The sequence below is a fragment of the Phoxinus phoxinus genome (assembly GCF_949152265.1).
Source record: "Phoxinus phoxinus genome assembly, chromosome: 24".
In the NCBI taxonomy this organism is placed as follows: Eukaryota; Metazoa; Chordata; class Actinopteri; order Cypriniformes; family Leuciscidae; genus Phoxinus; species Phoxinus phoxinus.
The window spans coordinates 6,775,587-6,799,074 of NC_136899.1; the positions used below are offsets into that span (position 1 = coordinate 6,775,587).

The window sequence follows — 23,488 nt, forward strand, 5'->3', positions numbered from 1 at the left end:
ACACACACACATATATATATATAGGCTGCAGGGAGACAGGAGATTTGGTAAAATAAACTGAATGTAATAACACAGCAATGGAGAAGTATAACACAACCATTAAACATTGACAAGACCGGATAAAGAACTAAGAAAAACTCTGGTTATATAAAGCGGGGAGATAGTGAGTAGCACAGAAACAGGCGTGGGAACTAAAGGGAACACAGGAAAATGGGAAACGATCAAACAGTGAAAACGAAACTAAAACAGGACATAACTCAGCAAAACTGTTACAGTGTGTGTATAAAACATCTACATCCCTGTAAAATTGTAGTTTTTTAAAACTTAATCCAAGATAAATCATGTCAGATCGTTTTTCCACTTTTATTGTGATATTTAAACCACAAAAAAATTAAAGTAACAAACAAATAGAAAAAAATTGTTTGTAGAAAAACAGAAACAGACAAAAATAAATAAATAAAATCCCTTAACTTATACTTGGTTGAAACGCCTTTTACCTTTAATACAGAAGCCGGTCTTTTTGAAGAAGAATGTTTCAAATAATTTTTCCCTTGGCACCATGTTACCCTGTCCTCCCGGGTGCAGGCCATCTGCGACACCAAGACCAAAAACAGACTCTCATAACCTGATTCATCAGATGCGTATGCTTTCAGAACACAGACATGAGTCATGAGCACAAAAAAAAAATGTCTTACTGTATTTGAATGCATAATAAAATTGTACCTCGCTGCGGTCTGTCACACTGTCCTGTGTCTTTGCTGTCCTGTAATATTGCTATTAAACATGTTGTCATGTCACGTTCTCCACCCCCCCCCCCCCCAAAAGAGTTCACCCCCACATAGACCCAGTGGTCTTTTATAGCATGATTTAATGTAATGTATGAAATTAATGGTTATTTCCTATCGGTGTCAACCATAGTTTACTTGCTGCATGGACTATATCTTCTAGTGGAAGGACAGAGCAAAAATATAATGGATGTTTTTGGCCCTTAATGGTTACTAAATCATTTTATAGGTACTCAAGGCTGTGACTGTGATTATACAGTAGTAATGTTGTACCTACTGTAACAACAGAGCTTAGTCATGAGTATGTTTACAATATAGCTCAACGTCGTACATTGTTTGATTTTAGACAAGGGTAAGCCGAGTCAAATAGTAGATCCAGTCCATGTGAAGGGATATTAATCCGCCAATAGAGGGAGCACTTCTAAATCAGTAGTTTTTTTTTAAACCTGACACCCAAAATTGTGGAGATTAAAATTTTACAGATTACAACAGTATATAAAAATATTTGAAATAAATGCTGTACTTTGAACTTTCTATTCTTCAAAGAATCTTGAAACATGTATCCGTTTCCACAAAGAAATTGCAGCACAACTGTTTTCAACATTGATTATAATAATAAATTTTTCTTATTTCAGAAATATCAGAACATTATAATATGTCTGAAGGATCATGCTCTGCTTTGTCATCACAGCAATAAATTACATTTTAAAATCTATTAAAATAAAATACAATTATTTTTAATTGTATTGCAATATTACTGTTTTAGCCTACTGTATATTTGGTCAACTATATCGCAGCCTGTGTGACCATAAGAGATTTCTTTCCAAAACATTTTAAAAATCCCAAAACTTTTGAACGGTGTGTTCAGGGCAGCGCTTTTGTTTAGTTACTTGCCTTGGCTTATGGCTCACGAATACAGATCTGTGACCCTTGTGACTTTAGCTGTCTCTATTATATGTTCCTCTTTGTTTATCGTCCGGTGCCCCTGTCCTTGCACAGCTGACAGCTCTATACCCGAGAAACCCTATCAGATGTCTGGCTCTGTTCCTCCTGGGGTCTCTGGTTATTGATTTCTGCTGTGGACTCTGTGCACTGCACATGGATCAATACTTTTACAAATGGTTTTTAACTAAAATTGTTTTATCTAGATATTAGTAAAGGGCCATTACCTTTTCTCTCAGAATACAATTTGCTGTTAAATTGTGCGTATAATTGAAATATTAACTGTATCGAAATTATTTGACTTCATAAAAGCCATAAATGTTCATAAATGTGATGCTTATAATTTTATATACAGGTGAATAGGTGAATTACTTTCTTCTGTGAAAGACAAAATAAGATATTTTGAAGAATGTTAGAACTAAACAAATTTGAGTTTCCATTGACTTCCATTGTATGGATAACATATATTTCTACTATCCCTTTAACTTATAATGAACCCGTAATACTTTTAACAATTGACTGTGTAATCTTAGTTCGTATTAAATTTCGAACACAACCTTGATCTTTGCTTGTGAAATATAATCATGATGCTAGTCATCGGGTATTGTCACCGTATGCAGTGTCATTAGCACGCCGCGGTCAGGCTATAAATTACCTACACAATGCAGGTCATGCAAGGATGGCGGTTATTGGAATGGCAGCAATGTGGCAGAGCGCTAGTCTCTCTGAGCATTTGGCAAGTGTGTGACGCTTTGATCATCTGTCAGCTCAGAGGGGGCTATCTGCCGTGTGCCAAGTCTCTAAAATTGTGGAGGGAAACAGAGATAGACATTGGCTCCAAACATCCTGCATTCTCCACTTCCTTCCTGCGCTGGCCCACATTGTCAAGCTTCCTCTTTCTCTTCCCCAGCCAATCACAAAGCATTGCTTTACAGATAAACCCCTCCCACCATGTGGAAACGGTCACAGTAAGGCTGGTTTGCGCTATTACTCAGTCTGATGGTCTCTCTAGGGATTGATATGTGATTGATGGAGGCGTCCAGCCCTTCCAAACCGGTGTTAAATGGGATAGCAACACAACCTGGGCGATGAGTGAAGCAGCATGGGTTCAGGAAATCTGGTACGCTGTAGCATCCTGCGTCACACCAGCCGAGCTCCCCTCAGTCAACCCTAAAACAGAAGGAAAATAAATAATGAATTCCACCCAGAGCTTATTAGGCTCCTAACACACCTTGGGTATGACAGACAGATGGTTTAATTTACTGTCACGGCACGCTCAAGGCTCCCTGGTCCACCGTCTCTCTCACTGCGGCCTTCTAAAACATGTAAACATCTTAGCTGGTGTCTGTTGAACATGCAAAGAACTGTTCAAATCAAGTCAATTCAAACACAAGTCAGCATGAAAAGAAAGTTCTACCAGAAAGACTCGTAAGGCGAGATCATATCACAATGACATTTATTAATTAATAAACCAGAAAATGAAAACAGAAATATTGGATGGTAAAGTTCTTTGGCGTAGGCCCTGTCTGTTGTTCACATTCGGAGGGTAACGGACTCTTCGTATCCTGCCTGAAGATGAAGGCAGGGGCGCAGCCGACCCCCGGGGAGGTATGGACAGGGACCAACCTGGTGGTGGTGGGGAGGATGGAGGTGGATGTTCGCGTCATAATCTGCGAACTCAAACATGTATATGTAACGATCTTTTATACTCCAAATATAAGATAGTGATTATAGACCAGAAAGTAATGAGTGACGTCACATTGAGTCTTCCTGGCAGAACTTTAAGCTAAAGCTTTCATTTATGATAGTATTTTCTTCCCGATTGTGATGTATGTCCGAGTGAAACGTCATCTCAAACAAGAAAAAATGTAGGGTGGGGCTTGATATTGTCTATTGGAATTGATTGGATGGTTGTGGTTCGCTATTGGTCGATCTTATGTGAGTGACAGGTTGTCCCGCCCTCGCGCCAGTAAACACGTCATCAGAGAAGAGAAGAGATGTCGCTGCAAGAGGAAGGGGACGTTTTTTGATGAAAGATTATGAGGGCACGGATAAATCATAATAAATATAGCAATATTCCATTAAAAAACAAGAATTGTCAATTTTGATTTCGTAGGGTGACTTTAAGAGAGCATGCAGTAATTAAATGTTATTTCTGCAAGCTTGAAAGCCAATGTTACAAATTTACTGTATTGTAGATTTGGTTTTAGTTTTTTTCAAACAGTTGACTTGTGCCAAAGCGTGACCGTGCATTTTCATTTCATGATTTCCAATGCTGAAGTGAAAATGCATGTTCTTAGTTGACGGTGCTGAATATAGACCTCCTTGAGTTCATCATGACGGGAGCAGAGAGACAGGATATCCATGACTATGCATCATCCTGTTTCACTACTGCTTATCTGGAGAATGCTCTCTTCAGCCAACACTCATTCAAACTTCTTTACTGAATGTAAAAAACTGCAGATGAGGTGACAAAAATATTCCAGCTCAAAGTACTGTATGTCTGAATCTTCTGCCATGTAGTTGGGATTATAATGCAAGTTTGAAAAGGTTAGACTGTGGATATGAACTGATTTAATCATCATACAGTGTCACCCAAAATGTATTTGGACATGCTTAAAGGGATAGTTCTCTTAAAAATGGAAATTCTGTCATCATTTACTCACCCTCAAGTTGTTCCAAACCTTTATGAATTTCTTTCTTCTGCTGAACACAACAATATGTGTAACCAAACAGATGATGGGCCCATTGACTTCCATAGTATGGAAAAAATATATACTATTGAAGTCATCAAGCTGTTTGATTACCAACATTCTTAAAAATAGTTAGTTAGTAAAAGTTAATGGATTAACTAATATTAACTATCAATGATAAATAGGCCTAGATTTGTTACAGTACAAATATAATATTTTTTACGTTTTAATATGCTTGGGATATGTAAATGCAAAAGTGATATGGTAAATAATGACATAACTTTTTTTTAGTTCTATAGGCCTGCCGTCCAATATAAGCTACACATAAGTTGCGTCTCAAATGACTCACTACAGCCTATATGCACTTACTCTATGTACTTATGCACTATGTACTTATCCGTGTAGTGTATGAATTTTATGCGTTTATTTTATCATTGAATATCTGAGTCTGGTGCCCCTCCGCTATGCAATTAAAGTTGTAATGTAGGCTGCGTCCGAAATTGCATACTCTCTTGAGTAGGTACTTATTTTGAGTGAGTAATTACTTCACTATCGCTAAAAAAGTATGTTATATGTAGTATGAAAGTGTAATATGTAATCGGGACGTACTACTACATTTGCAATGTTGCCCTTATCACTAGACCTACCAGTGTCAGTTGCATCGCTTCACTGCCATTCATAAATCCTCTCCTGTGGCCTCTTGGGATAGAAAGAACTTCCAGAATCTCGCTGGAAGATGGTCATCTGGATACTTTTTGCCTACTTTTAGGAGTGAATTCAGACATAGCCTACTTCTTTTGTCACATACTGTTTTTCTTCTTATATTTGTTCAATATTTTTATACTATTATGTTGACTATTGTCATGTTTATTGTTTGTAATGTGACTCACTGGCATCAAAATATTTTTTTTAAAAGATAAAACAATAAATAAAATGAAGTGTCCAACATTCCAAACTTCGTTTTTTCCGTTAATTTAGTGCATCATCCGGGTATTTAAAGTGCACTATCTTTTTGGAATTTTCAGTGTGAACACACTACTTGCGTCATAGAAAATCGAGCAGCCGTTGCTATGGTTACTTCGTCAGGCGAACGCAACGTAGTTAGCGAAGTTACTCTGGCTAGCTTGAAAAATAAATTTTTTTGGTCACTGAAATGCTTTCAAACAAACTATTGAAATATATGAACTTATTAGTAAAAAAAAAAAAGCCTACTTAGTTGAGAACCCCTCTACTTTTTTGTTTTGATATCCCCCCCTCATCAATTCGCATCCTGACGTAACGTTAGCTAATATGCTACATTTTGCGGCCACTATATATTACGTCCTCTGGCTGGGTGTTCCGGGTGTCAAGTCAGCAGCGCAATATACGGAACATCTAAAGCAGGAAGAGCGAGCGAGAGAGAAAGAGAGAGCGAGAGGGAGGGCGCGGGGAGGGGAGAGCGAAAAGAAGAGGTGAAAGAGCGAATGAGGAGAGCAGCAGCACACGGATCACTCACTCTCCGCTGGTGCTCCAACCCTGGAAACACCATCCATTCATTATATCGCCCGTGATTCTGCTATGCGCATCGGATGAGGAGACGCCACTTGCGCTTTGGTTTTGGATTGGTGTTTAATCTTGAACTGTGCATCGCTGGACAGGATGGAGCATTGGAGACAGTGTGCGTTATGGCTGATCAATTGTAAGGTGCTGCCACCGAACCATCGGGTGACATGGGAGTCCGCTCAGGTGTTCGACCTGGCGCAGACCCTGCGGGATGGGGTCCTCCTGTGCCAGCTCCTAAACAACCTAAGACCCCAGTCCCTCAACCTGAGGGAGATCAACCTGAGACCACAGATGTCACAGGTACGGGTTGCACGAAGGCAAGAAGTTGTATGTTTATTGTAAGAATAATAGAATAGATTCAATAATAACAGAGTTAAACGCATTTGTTTTTTTGGAAACATGTGTATTAAAAAAGTGGTGCACGGTTACTGCTTTATAGCTACTTGCACGTGAAATATTTTGTATCAGAAAGTTGATACTTTGCCAATGCTGTACCGTTATTTGTGTGCTGAGTTCTGCCCCCTATCGGTGAATGTGAGCAACGCAGTAACACTGTGAAGAGAGATTCTGATTTGTTAAGGTGCATTCAGTAATTTCCCTTCATTTGAAACGTTTTACAAAGGAAACAGTACTTTTTAAAATACAAATAACTATAATTAAAATCCCATATGTTTTATAATTATGTTAGTATAACATTACAACAGTATAACATAGGCTAACATATAACATTATATAGCTAGTTAAACACAAACAGAAAATTACTGAGTGCACCTTTAATATAAGGAGATTTTTTCCTTTTATAGTCTAAATAGCCGTATATGAAAGGAAATTTATGTGAAATGATTCCAGCTAGCACCGAGCATGAAAAAAGTAATAGGGCTGTCATCGATAAATCACGATTAATTGCATCTCGCGTAAAAGTTTGTTTATATTATATATATATTTGTTTGTATTATTATATTTACACACACACACACACACACACACACACACACACACACACACACACACACACACACACACACACACACACACACACAGTATCATATTCATAATAAATACAGACATAGTCAGGATAAATATAAATATAATAATATATATGCACACACTTATATTATGCAAACACAAACGTTTATGTTAGATGCGATTAATCACGATTAATCGATTTGACAGCCCTAAATGTAACCTAATACGACATAGGGCTTTTTAATGCATCGTTTGACCCAAACCAGGAATCTACAGCTTTCTGGTTCCGGTCAGGATCAGGGTCAGATTAAAAGCTGTTTTAGTCTGGTCTCGTTCGCTGTCAGGTGAGAGCAGGATTAGTTTCAGTGTCTGCGGGAAGCTGCTTTATTGAAAACAGCGGCCTCTGAAATATGTCTCGTCCTGTGTTTTCTAACACCATCTGCTCAAAGTCTGGACTTGATTTCATGTCCCCCTCACATGAGGTGAAAGCTGCCTCAACAAACACTGTGACATTTCATAGAACTGACTATATTCACAGACAGTCACCTTTAACCAACCTTATTTTTAAGCACGCGGATGCCCAGTAACTAGACAGACACACACATGCACTTTGCATTACATTTGTCAATGTGGTGCAGTCACAGTGAGCGGATTCCAAGAAGCATTTACAAAAAGTCAATAGAATTAGCTTTTAGTTTTCAAAACACAGGCCTTGTTCGGTTCACTGGTTTACTGACAATTAGAAAAAACACAATGTTAAATACATTATATAAATAGTTTGACATCTGATCAAAATGACAGCATACGTCATTCTGGCTTTGAGGCATCCCCTTGCTTCTGGTTACATCAGATGGTCTCGTTTTCATTTGGTTTGTTATATCACAGTTTCTTTTTTTGAGTACATGATTTTCATCTGCACTGACATACGTATGCGTCTCCATTCACCAAAGGAAGAACTCCATAGAGAACTAACGTATGCAAAAAAGGGACAGAAAATGAGCAAATGGTCTGTGTAAACCAGTGTTTTGAGCGTGGAGGTGAAATTTCCATCTCTAAAGGGCAACATCTGAATCCTCGCATGAATTATTCATGACGTTTTTGGCAGCTATTTTATCAAAGACTCATTACAGCACATGGGACACAGACGCAGCCGTCCCGGGGGAACAGCTCAGACAAAAGCAGTGAAGAGACCAAACTAAAAGCCGGAGTCCCCACCTCATCAGAGCACCTCCAGGGGCCCGATGGGCACTTTGGGTTTCCCTTCACCCCACGATAGCCGTGTAATTAAAATATAATGGCGAATTCGTCCCTGAAATTTCTGCATTAATGTTGTTATTCGGGGAAAGAAAGGGGGTGTTTTTGTGTGTGAAGGAGGGGTTACACAATATTTTACAGTTACATTTAGACAGGCAATTTTGAGGAAGATATATACAGTATATATATATATATATATATATATATATATATATATATATATATATATATATATATATATATATGTATGTACATATACATTGTTGTTACATTTTTTTGGGCCCAGTAAGATTGCGTGTACAGTTTAAATAGTAATATTTATTTTTCTTTTGGTTTCTATTTTTATTATTTTACAATTTATTTATATTATTTAATATATTTAACGAATCATTTATTATATAATATTATATCATATAGGCTAATCGTCATATAAAATGAAACGGCAGTCTGCGGATTCTACATATAGTACAGGTTGAGAGCACAGAAGCTTTATGGGCAGGTTTGAAACGTGGAAGTGCAAGTTTGAGGAAGCCACAAAGCCGAGTGCCTTTCTCACGCACTGCGTTGCTCAGACAGTGGCTGGGTTATGGGTTTCTTCCGTTTAACATGTGCACTTTTGTGAAGAGTGGAAGGAAATGGCAACAGGTGTTTGGCAGGCCGTCAGACGTTTATTTAGATGTCGACAGTCGACAGATGTCAGTGAGAGTAAAGTTTGTAAGGTTTCATCATTAAACAGTGAAGTTATCTACAGTACATATGCGAATACTGTACGCAACCCCTTGACTTTAGTTCCTTGTTGTGCAAAACGTACAAAAAAAAAAGCCTGGCGAGTGAGTATTTCACACTGTCATGCCGGATAGCCACTGTCGCATCTCTAGGTTGAAGGGGGAAACACGAATGCTGACGCCCACTCGTCGGGCAGATAGATTCCGAGCATTGATGCTCGCTGGGGAAATGAGGAAATGGGATGGAGGAAGGAAATGAAACTAAACGTCCTCTAAAGACCCTTGACTGAGCCACGGTGAAACATCAGAACCTCTAGTGGCTCAGATCTGTCTCTTTTTTTCAGTGGAACAGTCGAGCAACAAGCCCGTCTCCCATTTTTTTAACACGATGTGATTTACAAAATGTACATGACTAGGCCGTTTTTCAAATATAGTCTTACATTTTTTATGTCTAGTGTCCATGGAGAATCTGCCCTCCTTGAATAATACACATATAATGTACTTTACATAGACAGTCTGTTAAAAGCTACATGTCAGACCCTAAAGGGGTCACAGACTGGTCAGAGCAGCATATGTGTGTGTTTGAAACAGCCATAATTTTCAGTTATGCAACAGCTCCTGGGTTGTTTTAGTAATTCTCAGTGTCAGACTGTGGATTTATATATTTCAGACAGGGGGCCATTGGTTTCCAGCAAACCAAAGTTTTGATACAGTGGACAAGAGGACTAACTAGGCCTTTAAATTTTCTGAAGAAAATATGATTGTGGTTGCTCGTGCAAAAGTCGCATCATGATGTTAGGATTGATGTCAGGGCCTTACTGTGCAGTTTCGGATGTGTGTTGTTAGTGGTTTTTTAGTAGGGCTGCACCATCTAAATAACAGGATCTCAAGGTCCTGTTTGGTTTATGGATGGAAATTGCTTCTGAAAGATAAGAATGTGCTTGATTATTAAGAGTTAAATAATTCTGTATTTAACCAGTAGCCAGTTAAGCTAGACGAGAATGACGTAATGTGATCGAACCTTCGTCTGCCTGTCAACAACCTTACAGCAGCATTTTTTTACACCATCTGTAGATGCATTAAAGTGGATTGGCTTACACCATAGTATAAAGAGTTACAGTAGTCTAGACGAGATAAAATAAACAGGCCTATGATTGATCTGTTCAAAATGTTTTGCATATTTAAGAACTCCACTGTGTTCTATTACACAATTACCCAGTGTTTTTCAGTGTTTCGGAGCGCATCGGTTCGCATTTCGCAATAAATGCTGCTCTACACAAACTCATCTCTGCATGTACTGAGTTAATATTATTACTTTGTGTATATGTATATATATATATTATAAAATTTGAAAAAAAATTATGTTGGAAAATAACAATGTCTTTTCTGTTAACCAAATGCTTTTTAATCTTCGCTATTTATTCAATGCAAATGAACAAGCGTGCCGTTATTTGTTGCGTATAGTGACATGCATGTTCAAGTCGCTGTATTTAATATCATGATGGCGCAATACGCTTAATTTAATATCATGATGACTACGAGTTGAGTATTTGCGTTAAATCTGGGCAAATCCCCCAAATATAATGCTGCTCTAAAGGCCCGTTCACACCAATGATGCATATAACGATAAAGATCTAGTTCTAAAAAATCATTCTAAATATAAAAGAATTAGCAGAGTCCAGCATTTAAATTGAAAGACGACAAAACTGCAGCGCTCCCTTAACAAAGTTGGTGTGAACGAGCCTTAATTGTCAGCCTGTTACTGGCTGTTGGTTTATTTGTGGTTATTTATTGGTAAGCGCATACAATACATTATTTGAAGCCTCGTTCATGTCAGTAGCACAAATAGCACGGTGTTACATGCCATGATTAATACATAGTTTTGTTCTGATCCCTTACCAAAATAATGTTCAGTAGTAACACTGAAAGTCACTTACTACATCACGCTACACGAATAAACCTATGCACAAACAGCATGCCTATTGCATGCATAATGCACATTTCCAGGAGGCACAAATCTTTGCCAGGTCTAGTAGGTCCAGTCAGTCAGATTGTTCTCTCTTTCTCTCTCTCTCTCTTTGAAACTGACCTTTCCTTCTGTCACCAAGGTAACAGGCTCTACTGTAAATGGTTGGGGATCAGGATGAATAAAGATACTCTCGTCTCTATAGACAGTGTGAATCACACATTTACAGTTCAGATTTGAACTGCACAAATGGATTTTTACACAGTAATGTGTGAATTATGCTGGTCACCATGGGACACATGCACGCATTAGGATTTGTAAATGAAGGCAGACATTTCCATTCTCAGGCAGAGCTCTTTTGTTGCAGAAAATCCATGATTATTATGTTTGGGAAAACCTACCCAGCACTCTTATGAAATTTGAATTGTATTCGGAACATTGTAAAAGCATTTACCGTCTGCGCTGGTGCCATTAAAGTGAACAGAGATGGTCATTAATAAGGAGATTTAATTGTAGTATCCAATTGTGCATCCATTTAAGTGGCCAATAAAACAGCAATATCCTATTTTGTGCTCACATGGCAGAATTGCCTTTTTGATGAGGACTACATGTAGAAAGTGATCAGTCAGCGTAAATGCACACATCCCGCAGCTGTACTGCAACCTTTACTTTAGACTAGACCCTCGGAGGAGCAATGACATCACAGCGCACAATGAAATGGCCATTATCTTGTCTCAGTCAGGGTAAAAATAGCCCACAAACGGGAGCTGTAAAAATACAGTGGCACTAGAAGAAATTCACCAGGATGCCAGAGAAGCACTGATATCAAATTTCATTTCAAAGTGCTGATGCATCTGTAAATTGAAGCCCCTGAGATCAAATAAGAGAATTGACATTTTGAGTGCAGTTAAAGTGCATTCAGACACAATCTGCCAAAACGTATCGCATGGATTGTCATAGATGACAATTTGACGCACTTTGGAACAGTCCTACTGCTTTTCATTTAGAGAGTGGTGTCTATAGATGTGTCTATTTTGTGGGTTAAAAAAATTCTGGGAAAAATGTTGTTGCTTTTGGGCTATTTAGAATGGAAGGACCATGGTGCATTGTGGGAAACTTTTTTTTTGTAGTGTGTTCTGTTGTATACATGACGTTTTTTGCGCTGTTCTTCTGTTTGTAGTAAAACAGGCTGTGTGATACTGACCATCTCTCACATTGCCCTGACGGTTCACTTCTCCCAGTGTGGTGTGCAGTAACCCGTGTGCACTGCCCTGTGAAGGGCAATTCACCACGGATCTGCCAGTGATGACAATTTAGCCACCAGCCAGTGTTTATCCTCTGCCTCTCCTGTCCGTTTTACAAAGTGCGATGCCATGTGCGGTTCAGAGCAAGCATCCATACTTAATAAGAACAATCAGCTGTTGCATCGGAAATATGCTTAGAAAATCTATACAATGCATGTATCCAAGGTCAACATCGATTTTTTTAGGGGTTAGAATATTGCTTTGTTAAACACCAAACTGGTATGAGAAAATGCTACGCACAGCTGCAATATTTTATATAGAATCTCATAAGATGCTAACAAAAATGTAAGCTTTACCTTTAGGTTAGCTAAATACATAGTCTGACATACTGTAGATGTTCAGCTGAAGCTTTTATCCAAAGTGACTTAGTGCCCATATTACAGGGACAGTTTCCCTGGAGCGCTGAAGGGTATGATGGGATGGTGATAGATCATACAGTCGATCAGTTTGAACATGTACCTTTTCATCTGCCAGTTTAGATCTGGAACTACCAGGGTTGTGCTACATTTTGAATGGAAGAATTGACTCCCTTTGAAATCATGAGTGTAGAATCAACATAGAAAGTTGAATTGAAATTTGAATTAGAATGACAGAGAGAGCATCCATCCATCCATCCATCCATCCATCCATCCATCCATCCATCCATCCATCCATCCATCCATCCATCCATCCATCCATCCATCCATCCATCCATCCATCCGTCCGTCCGTCCGTCCGTCCGTCCAGTTTACTACCTCAGTCCAAATTGAGAAATTTAATTCCAACATAAAAGGCATTCCCAGTTGATTTCTGAATGGCGCATAACCACTACACCACACCATTGTTGTTAGCATCGATAGTGCTAAATGGAGATTGTATCAATTGTTAAGCGGCTTTGGAGAGCATTTACAGACTACATTTACAATTCATAAAACCATTGCAATCCATATAACAGATGTCAGATAAATAGAGCTCATAAATGTATTCAACAAAGCATATTTTGTTGAGAACATTTCAGTGCTATAGCATGCCCTGCTGACTGTCAAGTTGATGCTCTGGGTCACTTTAATAAAGCATCTTTGCTGACTGATGCTTCATTGTTTTGACAAGACAGCTTGTTTAGCTGTCTGCTTGTTAAACCAAGGGTAAAAGCTGCACACGTCTTACAGCTGGTGCTCTGCACACAGGACGCAACACTGCCCGAAGCCACTGATTTTCAACACCTTTGACTTCCTTATTCTTCTGAATGAGTTTTTTTGTGCTGTCGGAACCATTGCTGTTAAGAGGATGTCAGGACTTTCCTAGAATCAATTTCAGTGAATAATTTGAAAGCTTCAGCCTTCATCTTGAAAGCCTTATGATGTGAGCACTTCATTCTGCCCTTGGACTTTAAATGAGCCATATAATCCACGCTTTATAGCATTTTATTATAAGTTCAGGTTTCTTGCACTAAATGAGTTGCAATGTGCTGTAGTTTCATTGTCTTTCAGACACATGTGTTTGCTACTGTACCTTTAAGACTTCTGCATGTGAAATAGCTCTGTTATGATTAGCTAACCTCTTTGCATTTGGAAACTACCTAGTTTACACTTGTTGCGTCTGAAATCAAATACTTCCCTACTATTTAGCATGCGAAAAACAGTATGCCAACAGAGTAGTATGTCAGAATGCATAGTATGCGAAAAACAGTAGGCGAAAAGTCCAGGATGACATACTACTTCAGGCAAGGGCACTGGGGGCCCGCAGTAAAACAACCAGAACGAGATTTCAACTGAGGGGGTTTGACTTTTTGCTGTCGCAGACAAAACCTCCCTATTGCAGCCAAATCGTCCTGTTGTGGTCACACTGTAAAAAGAAAAGAAAAGTATAGCTTACTTTAAACAATAAGGCTACTTAACGCATTTTTTAAGTTGGCTCAACTTGTTTTTTTTAGTTGTCTTGACAAGAAGTTTAAAGTTCAAAAGAATACCTGGTACTCATGAACAAAAGTATTTAAGTTGATTTTAACTGGAGCGAATTAGTTGAGTTAACTTAAAAAGTTGAATGCGATAGGTTGCCTTATTTTTTTAAGTTAACTCAATTTGATTTATTTATTAAACCCCAACCCTAATCGTTAAGTATGAACAGGCCAACAACCGTCTCAAGCAGTCATTAGCTTTGCAGAAAACAATTTGTCATGCGATATAATTGCAAAATAAGAACCGTCTCTCAATTCCCAACCATATTACGTAGTATATATCACACTCCTTTACTTAATCCATACATTTTTTATGGTATGTCCCCTTTAAAACTGAATCCGTATCTTCAAAGCCATCTAGCTCTCTGTTTCACACATGGTATTTATTATGGATGAAATGCTATCCATTCAGTATTAGTCTCAGTACGTCCTTCAGGAGAAGTAGGAAAAGACATCTCTTGAGTTTCCCGCAGAGATCTGACTGTGCAGTAGATGGAAGAGCAGTTATCCACCAGGATAGATTCAAAAGCCATGTTTGGCTGAGCAAGGACGGGTCCGAGGCAGCTAATGCAGAAAACAGCTCTGAAAGTGTCTAGGCACATCATGTGTTAAATGTTTGTCTTCATTTTACTCTCGCTCTCTTTTCCTCTTCCTCTCTGTTTCTATCTAGCTTCCTTCAGACCCTGCAGGACTCCTAAAGACTTCAGGGCAACCACGAGATGTGCCTTTCTGATAATGTGTTGAAACCAAACAAGTGTAAACAGTCAAATAGATTTGCTCGCTGAACATTTGCTTGTCTTATCTGTGCATAAGTGTGGCCCTAGGCCTCTGGTTAAGTCATCTGTAGAGGGGGAATGGGAACTGAGAGGCGGTGCATGTGTCGCTTTTGATCTGCAAGCTTCTCGCAGATAAGACTTCTTAGTTTGTATGCAAGAAAAAGCTTTCCTTATGAATTTGCCGGACTGATGTTTTCTACACATTAAATGCCAGAAGACGAGTCTGATTTCAGGTTGAGGGTTGAGCGTCCTTGCTCTCAGAGGTTATAGTTTTCAATAATAATGCGAGCACTTTGTGTTTCAAGAAATCACAGGTGCAGCTGCTGCACAAAACATAGAGACTCTTGATGTATTCACTTCCTCTTGTTGCTTAAGATAGAAACTTGGCTTTGAAGCAAGATGTCAAACTCTTTTACAAGAGCTTGACGGGCGACGCACGGCCACCGACAGATGGCGGGTGAACATACAACTGGTAGAAACGGACACATTCTTGTGAACGTGCCCAGCGAGAGGGTAAAGGTGCTGATCTGCAGACCATGACAGGACATCCATTAAGATTATAATCAGTGTTTTCTGGGTTATTGTGAGAACACATTGCTGGATTGTTGATGATAATTTCCTGTGTCTGATGTCACTTAGGCATTTTGTATACACTGGGAAAGGAAATTATAGATCATAACTTTACAAAACTGTAAAACTAACTTTTCTTGTGCAATATGCATTTCCAATCCTTTAAGTTCTACTGTACCGATTGGTGTGTTGATTTATTAATTATGTATTTTTTTACAAACAAACAAAACTGTAAATATTTTTTAGTTATGTATTTAAATTTTATTAAAACAATTTTATTGTTTGTTATTGTAACACTACAATAAGGTTCCATTTAAAAAAAAAAGTTAATGTATTATCTAACGAACAATGAGCAATACGTACGTTACAGTATTTATTACTCTTTGTTAGTTACGGTAATAAAAACAAAATAAATAAAGTTAGTTGATTATATGCAACTGTTCATTATTAGTTCATGTTAGCTCAGGTCCATAAAATTATATTAACAGATACATCTTTTGATTTTAATAATTTATTAGTAAATGTTGAAATTAACATTAACTGAGATTAAGAAATGCTTTAGAAGTATTCATCATTATTAGTTCATGTACAGTAGTTAACTAATGATAACAAATGGAACCTTATTGTAAAGTGTCACCTTAGTTTTTTAATTAATGTTTTATTAATACTTCTAAATATAATTTTTATTTTTTTATTATTGTTTTTAATTATAAATATAAAATGAATAAGGGATAATTTAAATAAATCATTATTAGTTATAAATTAATAACTGGTAAGCAGGTGTGGGTAGTATCCGATGGTTAGTAGTATTTTATCTTTTAACTTTTAACGCTAGGCTATATTATGCAATAATGAACAATGACAGTATTGCTAACATAATGCAAAAAAAATTAAAAATACTGCAGACTTGTATGCCAATACTTTCACTAGTAAGACTGACTTGTATAACATTACTGTAATATTTTTCACTCAAAAGACCACAAGAACTCAAATCTTTAGTATGATTCAGTGAGTTATGGTTTTTGATAGCTTGCAGTTACCGTGGAGTTTTGTGGTCAGACGATGAGAATCTGGATCTAGAGTTCTGATAACGTATCCGTTTTGTAACAGAGCTGTGGTCATGAGTCAACACAGGTGTCAGCTTAATGCAACAGTTGTGTTTGAGACTCATCTCAATTCACTTTATAAATGAATGTGTTTGGATGTTCGCCAGTCGTTTGCTGTTTGGTAAACTCATTAGTCCTGATCAGAGCAGGTATCGCATGAAATAAAAAATTAAAAAAAACTCTGTGGTTAGTCTTGTTCTCCAATGTGGTTTTATAGTTATAGGCTAGGCCTAGTTCTCATATGCCTTCAATTGAATTTAGGAATGTTTGACAAAATATTGAGTCATACTAATTTTTATTCTGATAAGGTGATTTTTAAAGCTAATTTTTTGTGAGATTCAAAAACATTCTCTCGGACAAAGAATCTAGAATTTTAACTAGAATCTAGAACTCGCAAACCCAGCTTCTCAAAACACGCACATTATGTAACTTCCTCTTCTTTATGTTATTTAAAAAGTGACTATTATTTTGAAGTATGTAGTTTTAAATAAACCTAATGTTTTTTTATATAAATACGAATAGGATGTATGAATGTAAGAATAGAATATTTGACTTTATAATTGCATTAAATATATTTTTTATGGCTATTAAAATGTAAACAATATAATATCTTTAAATATTATTTTTGTAAGTAAGAATCATAAGTAATAGCCTAATTCATTTGAAATAAATATAGTTAGAACAGGCTTGTAAAAAAAGCACTTCATCAGATGTTGACACAAAATGGTATTCAAAACCAATATTAACATTAAAGGTAATTTAAATATTAAATATGCCTCTTTAATATAACAAATGCCTTTCATTTCTGTCTAGTTTCTCTGCTTGAAGAACATCAGGACATTTTTGCACGCCTGCTCAGAGAAATTCGGGATGAAGAAGAGCGAGCTGTTCGAGGCTTTCGATTTGTTCGACGTTCGAGATTTCGGAAAGGTAAGATACAATTTCACTTTCAACTCTTGTTTGAAACACGCAGTCACACAAGGCATTGACATATTTGCTTGTTCTGTTTCCAAGCATCGTCAAAGTGGCATGATTTAAATAGTTCTTGTGCCACAGTCATCCGTCACAGTTTATGGTGTAACTTCAGCCTCGGTCACAGATGTGGTAAAGACAGCAGGGTTGTGTCTGATTTTCCTGACATTAGCCTGTGCGTTGGCTGTGTTTTTTTGTGGTGTGTGTGTGTGTGTGTGTGTGTCTCAGTTGTTGGCTGTCTGCTGTAATAAAGAGAATGTCTCATCCTGCTTCTTATTTAGTCCATTCTTCAGTATGTTTAATTAAAGATCAGTGAATGACGGCAGGGGATGTGGCACGATTGTCTAGAATGTATTACATCTTCAAATTAGTTTGCATGCTTGTTGGATTGACTGTATGTGGGTGTAACTGTGTCTAGTTTTAATTTAGTTTTTAATTTAAAATAAGCATTATTATTGTGTATTAGTGAGCATATTGGCCCTGGCAGATGTTTTGCCCTAGGCTTGTTAGTGCATTGATCAATATAGTCAAGAGCCCCTAAACCCCAAAGGTCTCCTAATGCAAACTCTGCGACTTCTCAGTTCTCTCTCACCTGCTGTGAACATGAACAGCAGACATTAAATTAGTGTTGTGTGATATTGTGAGAGAGATCATGTAATATTTCTCCTCAGAGAACATGTAAACAGCATGCCATCAGTTATACTGTAGCTGGTTTTGATATGGATTTTGTTAAAGACCCCCTGAAATCAAAATGTAAGTTTTTTTAGCTTTTAGTATGAATATGTTAGCCTTAAGGTTATGAATAAGCTGGTGTGTTCCAGAACAATGACACAATTCGCATTTAGGAGATATACGCATTCAAAACTTACGGTGTCTCACTTCCGCTAAAATGGATCACATATTTTTATGACATCACCAGCTTCAGCTTCCTCATCACATCTTCTGTCCAATCAAATGCTCTGTAGAATCTAAAGCATCCCGCCCCCTATGCTATAAATACCACCTGGCCAATAGTGGTGGGGGAAAAAAAATCGATTCTGTTCAGTATCGCGATATTTTGCGCACGCAATTATATCGATACAGTAGCGCAAAGTATTGCAATATTTAATTATAAAATTATCTGTTTGACTTTCGGGTTTTCATTCGTTTTCTCTGAGTTTACTTTGATCATTTACATTTGCGTATTACATCCACAAGGTGGCGCTTGTTGCAGTGCTTTGTTGTCGTGCATTCAACAGCAAATTCAAATGAACATTCAAATGAATATTCAATCCAACGTATCATCAAGCACGAATTGCAGTCTGTGAGGTAAACTAAACGCTATTGGCTATTTGAAAAGGGGGAGGAGCCATTCAATATGTCTTGCCTAACTTCCTGTTTCAGTGGATATTACGTCAACGCATCATACAAAGCTGCGCGTTCCAAGGCACTTCAGTGGGCCTTTGAATAAGATGGAAAAGGACAAAACTAACCTTTATTTATTCAATAAAAACAAATCATTGTGCTTTTGTAAAATAAAGAAAACAAACAGCCGCTTTCTGCCGTCCTGGTTTCCTTTTAGTGAAGCTTGTGGACCGCGCCACAAAAATGAATCGAAACTCAGCATATACTGTAGGCTACTAGCAAGCTCTTGCGTGTCATCTGAACTCTTGTGCAAATCGTCTCTTCTTCTTCTGCTCTTTTTTCTGTTATGGTGGTTAGCAAGAAGCATTGCATTACCTCGCGCACCCTCTTCTGGATTGGAGTGTGGATCGCCTGTGACTGACTGTATTCTTCGTCTGACTGAATGCACCGTGACGTCCGTACCGTGACGGTTCGGGATGAATACGTGTCCCGTTACACCCCTAATATATAGTTGGGAAACGTTACTATTTTTAATGTTTTTAAAAGAAGTCTCTTATGCTTATCAAGCCTGCATTTATTGTAAAACATTATTACAAATAATGGTTTATTTTAAAAAAGATATAATAAATAGATTTAAAGATATAAATCTTTGGCTTTTTGCAAAAAATAAATAAATAGCCTAGTATATTGTTGGTGGCTGGACTCATTGCAGAAGGCTAATGGAGTGACAAAATCGCTCATTTGAGGTGTTACACCTCGCCATTTATCCTAGTATGCTTTAAAAATAGATGTGGCTTCAAAGTTAAACTAAATGTTTCCCAAAGCTTTTTGCAAAGCTGAAGTTAGAGCTAATGTGTCTTTTGGCAAATACATATTATTTGTCTTTGTTGTGCATGCAAGGGGCTCATGTACACTTGACCCTGCTATGCGATGTTTAGACGGTTTGACACTATCAGACATGTAGTAGAGCTTAGCTGTCATCTGATCTTGTCCACAGCTGCACCCCGTACACGCACATCTGGTGATTCTCTTATCTCATATTGTCTCTGTATATGTATTCATAAGCACAGAAGGGGAAAAGTCTTCACACACACGTTTAGACACTCTGTAAGACATCACCAATTTTTCCACATGACTGACAAAACATCTGTCTCATTCTTCTGACACTCGCTATGGGCAAATCTGCCAACACTTGTTTTGTCATAAGTGTAGCACAAATATTGTTGGAAATGAAGTTTGGAATAAAGTAACAGATACAGAAGGTCACTGTACAATATAGCTTCTAAAATTACAGAAATAAAAAGGTTAAAAAATAAATATATTTATTCATTAACATTTTAATGTTAGTTTTATTAAATCTGTATCAAGTTTGCATGAGCAGATTAGAATGTTCACTGAAATTTAAATAGATCTCCACTTAAAATTCTCTCACATTTTTTTGTTTTCTTTTAAATATTTTTGTTTTTGTTTTAATCTTTGTGCTGTCGGGGTTGCCTGATGGTGTGTGACGACGTGTTTTCTCACTGACTGATAGATCGTAACGATTGATCTCCAGTAATAAGCTTTTGCGCTGCAGGGCTGTAAGCTTGATCGATGTCTGTCTGTATGTTTACAGCCACAGTGACAGCTCAACTAAATCATTCCATTCATAAACCTCCTCCTTTCTCATTTATCCATCCGTCTCATCTATTCATCCACTGATTCTTATCCTCCAATCAGAGCAGAAACGGAATCTCTCTTTGCTAAATGGCTAATTAGGACTTATTATTTCAATTATATGAAATGGATTTGTTGCAAGTTAAGTAGGCTACTATTTAGCTACTTATTTTTTTAATACATGCTTTTTTATTATTGTGAAACATTCACTGGACCCATTTTTTTTCTCATTAAATGTTCTATTGCGCACAGAAATTCTAATGCAACTAGTATTTTACTAGTTTTTATTAAAACAATTTTTTTATATATATTTAAGTAGAGTTTTATTTTGTGTTTTATTATTATTTTTAAATAGTCCTATTGAAGTTTATTTTATTTATTTTTTATTCAAAAAAGGTATTTACTTTTAGATAATTTTTTACTCATTTTAGTGCTTAACCAGTTATTTGCCAATGCAACATTTATAATCTTTCTTCTATTATTTATACTTTCTTCTAGTATTTATATTTAATTTTATTTCAGCTTTATTTCAATGAACAAAAATGACTTTATAGTTTTAGTTTTAGTTAATAACCCTGAATATATATAATATTATATTACCCGTATTGTATAATAACCCTAAATGCAACCCTTGGTGACTAACTGCTACTGCTACCATTTATTTAGCTCAGAAAAGTTAGAACATTTGTGTTTTTTTTCATTAAGAAAATAATCTGGAGTATTAAACAAGCCGCTGTTTTAGGCATACATTTTATGTCATAACTGAGAACTTTGCTTGCAAGCTTTATGTGACATATCCCATGATGTTATTGAAACTTCAGTAATGTGATCCCATCATCAGCACTTCTGTTCTATTCTGAACCACATGCTGCTGACAAATGAATGGAAATAAGTTCAAATATGACGTATTTGCTTCTGCATTTCCAGTGCACACAGGCTGACTTTGCAAGTTGGAACCAATGAGTACAGATGGGTGAAGTTCTCCTAAATGTCAGTTAGTTCGGTGAACCTTGAGCTGAAGCGGTGAAGTCACAGAATTTCCTGAGGAATTGTGTCGAAATTAGTCACCAGTAAATCTTGTGTGTTCTTTTAACTGACTTTGTTTCTTAAACTGTCACTGTTGCTGAGTTGAAGATGGATCGAGCACTGAAAATGATCAGATCTGTGTGTGTGTACATATGTCGAATACTTGTGGGCTAGATAGAGGAAGAACAGAAGACAAGAAAATAACTCATGCTTTATATACAAAACATGTAGAGAAAGAGACTAAGTGAGCATCTGTACTGCTATTGGATTTATATAGTTAAATATATCACTGCCACTAACTAGAAAAACTATAATCAATAGCTGCTCTCACTTCGCCAGCTTGCCTCTCTCTTTATTTGTCTCTGTCTTACTTTTAGTCACTATATTATGGACATTGAATGCACAAGTAAGCCTATAAATATGCAGACATACATACTCCTGAGGGTGAAGTGCCCTTCAAGGCTCTTGTTCATGAGCGGATGTGGAGCTTATCGAGTATCGAGTGACAAGGTTTTTCAATAATGGATGCAGAGTGGTTGTTATTGTAGAAATTCATTTGAGGAGATTTGTGGTGGTCTGTCTATGAAAACCTATGAGCTGCCTGCCTACCTAGACAGCATGTTAGGCTACATAGGCACATTATTTATGTGTAGGATGCTTCAAAAATTGAAAATGTCCTTGCTGTGGAAAAACCTGAGAGAAATGGAGATTATATTATATATCATTCAATGCCGATGAGTATAAAAAAAACTAGTTCCATCTAATTAAAATAGACTAATACAGTTTAGAGTAGCATATTAGCGTAGCAACATATGCTAACAGCAAACTGTATGTGTCAGAGCTCTTTGAAAGGAACTACAGCACCTGACATCTGCTATTAGTCAAGAGTGTGTGGTGATGTGAAGTGTTAGGCTCTCAGAATGAGAACACACACCACACACATATGGAGGCGTGTGTGTCAAGTGCTCTGACTGTCCTCGAGGACACGCGTTGATGATACCCATGCTCTCTCACTGAACTGAGCAGAGGCGAATTCTAGCAGTTTTCCAATTTCTCCAGCTATGTTATTATATTGTATCCCTTATTGAGATCCCATAAGACATTACTTGTTGTTGTACTTGTAGGCTAGTTGTATACCTGTGTGACGTGTGCGCACTTATAGAAGATTTAAATGTCAGAAGTCGATGATTAGATGCAGGGGTTTCTGGCAGAAGCTGATCCCAGGTTGTGTGTGTGTGTCTCTCTCTCTGTGTCTGTCTGTCTGTGTTTCTTTCTGCTTGGCTGTCTAACCCCAGTCACAGAGTCACATGCCCTCGAGCAGAGAGCTGTAAACTGCTGGAAAGCATTCACACTTCCTCTTTCCTGACTCGTCGACCTCTCACTACTACGTGGCGTTCCCTGAAGGTTGAGTTGCGAGCTTACTCACACTTCCTGTGGTCGACTAATGGGGCCCCATGACGGAGGGGGATGGGGTGTGTGTTTAGAAGAAGGGTGTGTGTGTAGACACCAAAACCTTTCCTGAGACCAAGACCCTTGAACACATCTGAAGTCATTGTGAGAACTGGTCTCTCAAAAAAATGACATTAGGTTACTGTCACTTTGTAACATAATAACAGTATTGAAATTGTGAACCCTGTCAAGTCTGCAAGTCTGCAAACTGCTTTTGTGTTTGAAATTGGACATATTTGAGGTTCAATTACGGCACAAATTAATTAGAATCAGGGTTATTAGTTAACTAAAACTAAAGCCATATGAAAAAAAGAAAAAAAAAAGAAACATTTTATTTCAGCTTGTTGCCAAAGCAACATTTAAAATTTTCATTTAGTTTAACTTGATGTAATAAAAACTAAATCTAAAATAAAAATGAATAATAACAACACGTAGACAATAAAAAAAATTAAAAAAATAGTAAAAAACTACAAAAA

At 37.4% G+C, this 23,488-nt stretch overlaps 1 protein-coding gene across 1 annotated transcript in view; it reads left to right on the forward strand.

Moving 5' to 3' along the window:
- Positions 1–5,444: 5,444 nt before the first annotated feature.
- The window catches only part of vav3 (vav guanine nucleotide exchange factor 3), a 58,901-nt gene continuing 40,857 nt past the window's right edge, over positions 5,445–23,488 (forward strand). Inside the window, exons 1-2 of the mRNA XM_079602368.1 lie at positions 5,445–6,262; positions 17,379–17,495. Of these exons, the coding sequence (XP_079458494.1) occupies positions 6,059–6,262; positions 17,379–17,495 (321 nt within the window). The 5' untranslated portion in view covers positions 5,445–6,058. The remainder of the gene's footprint in view (positions 6,263–17,378; positions 17,496–23,488) is intronic.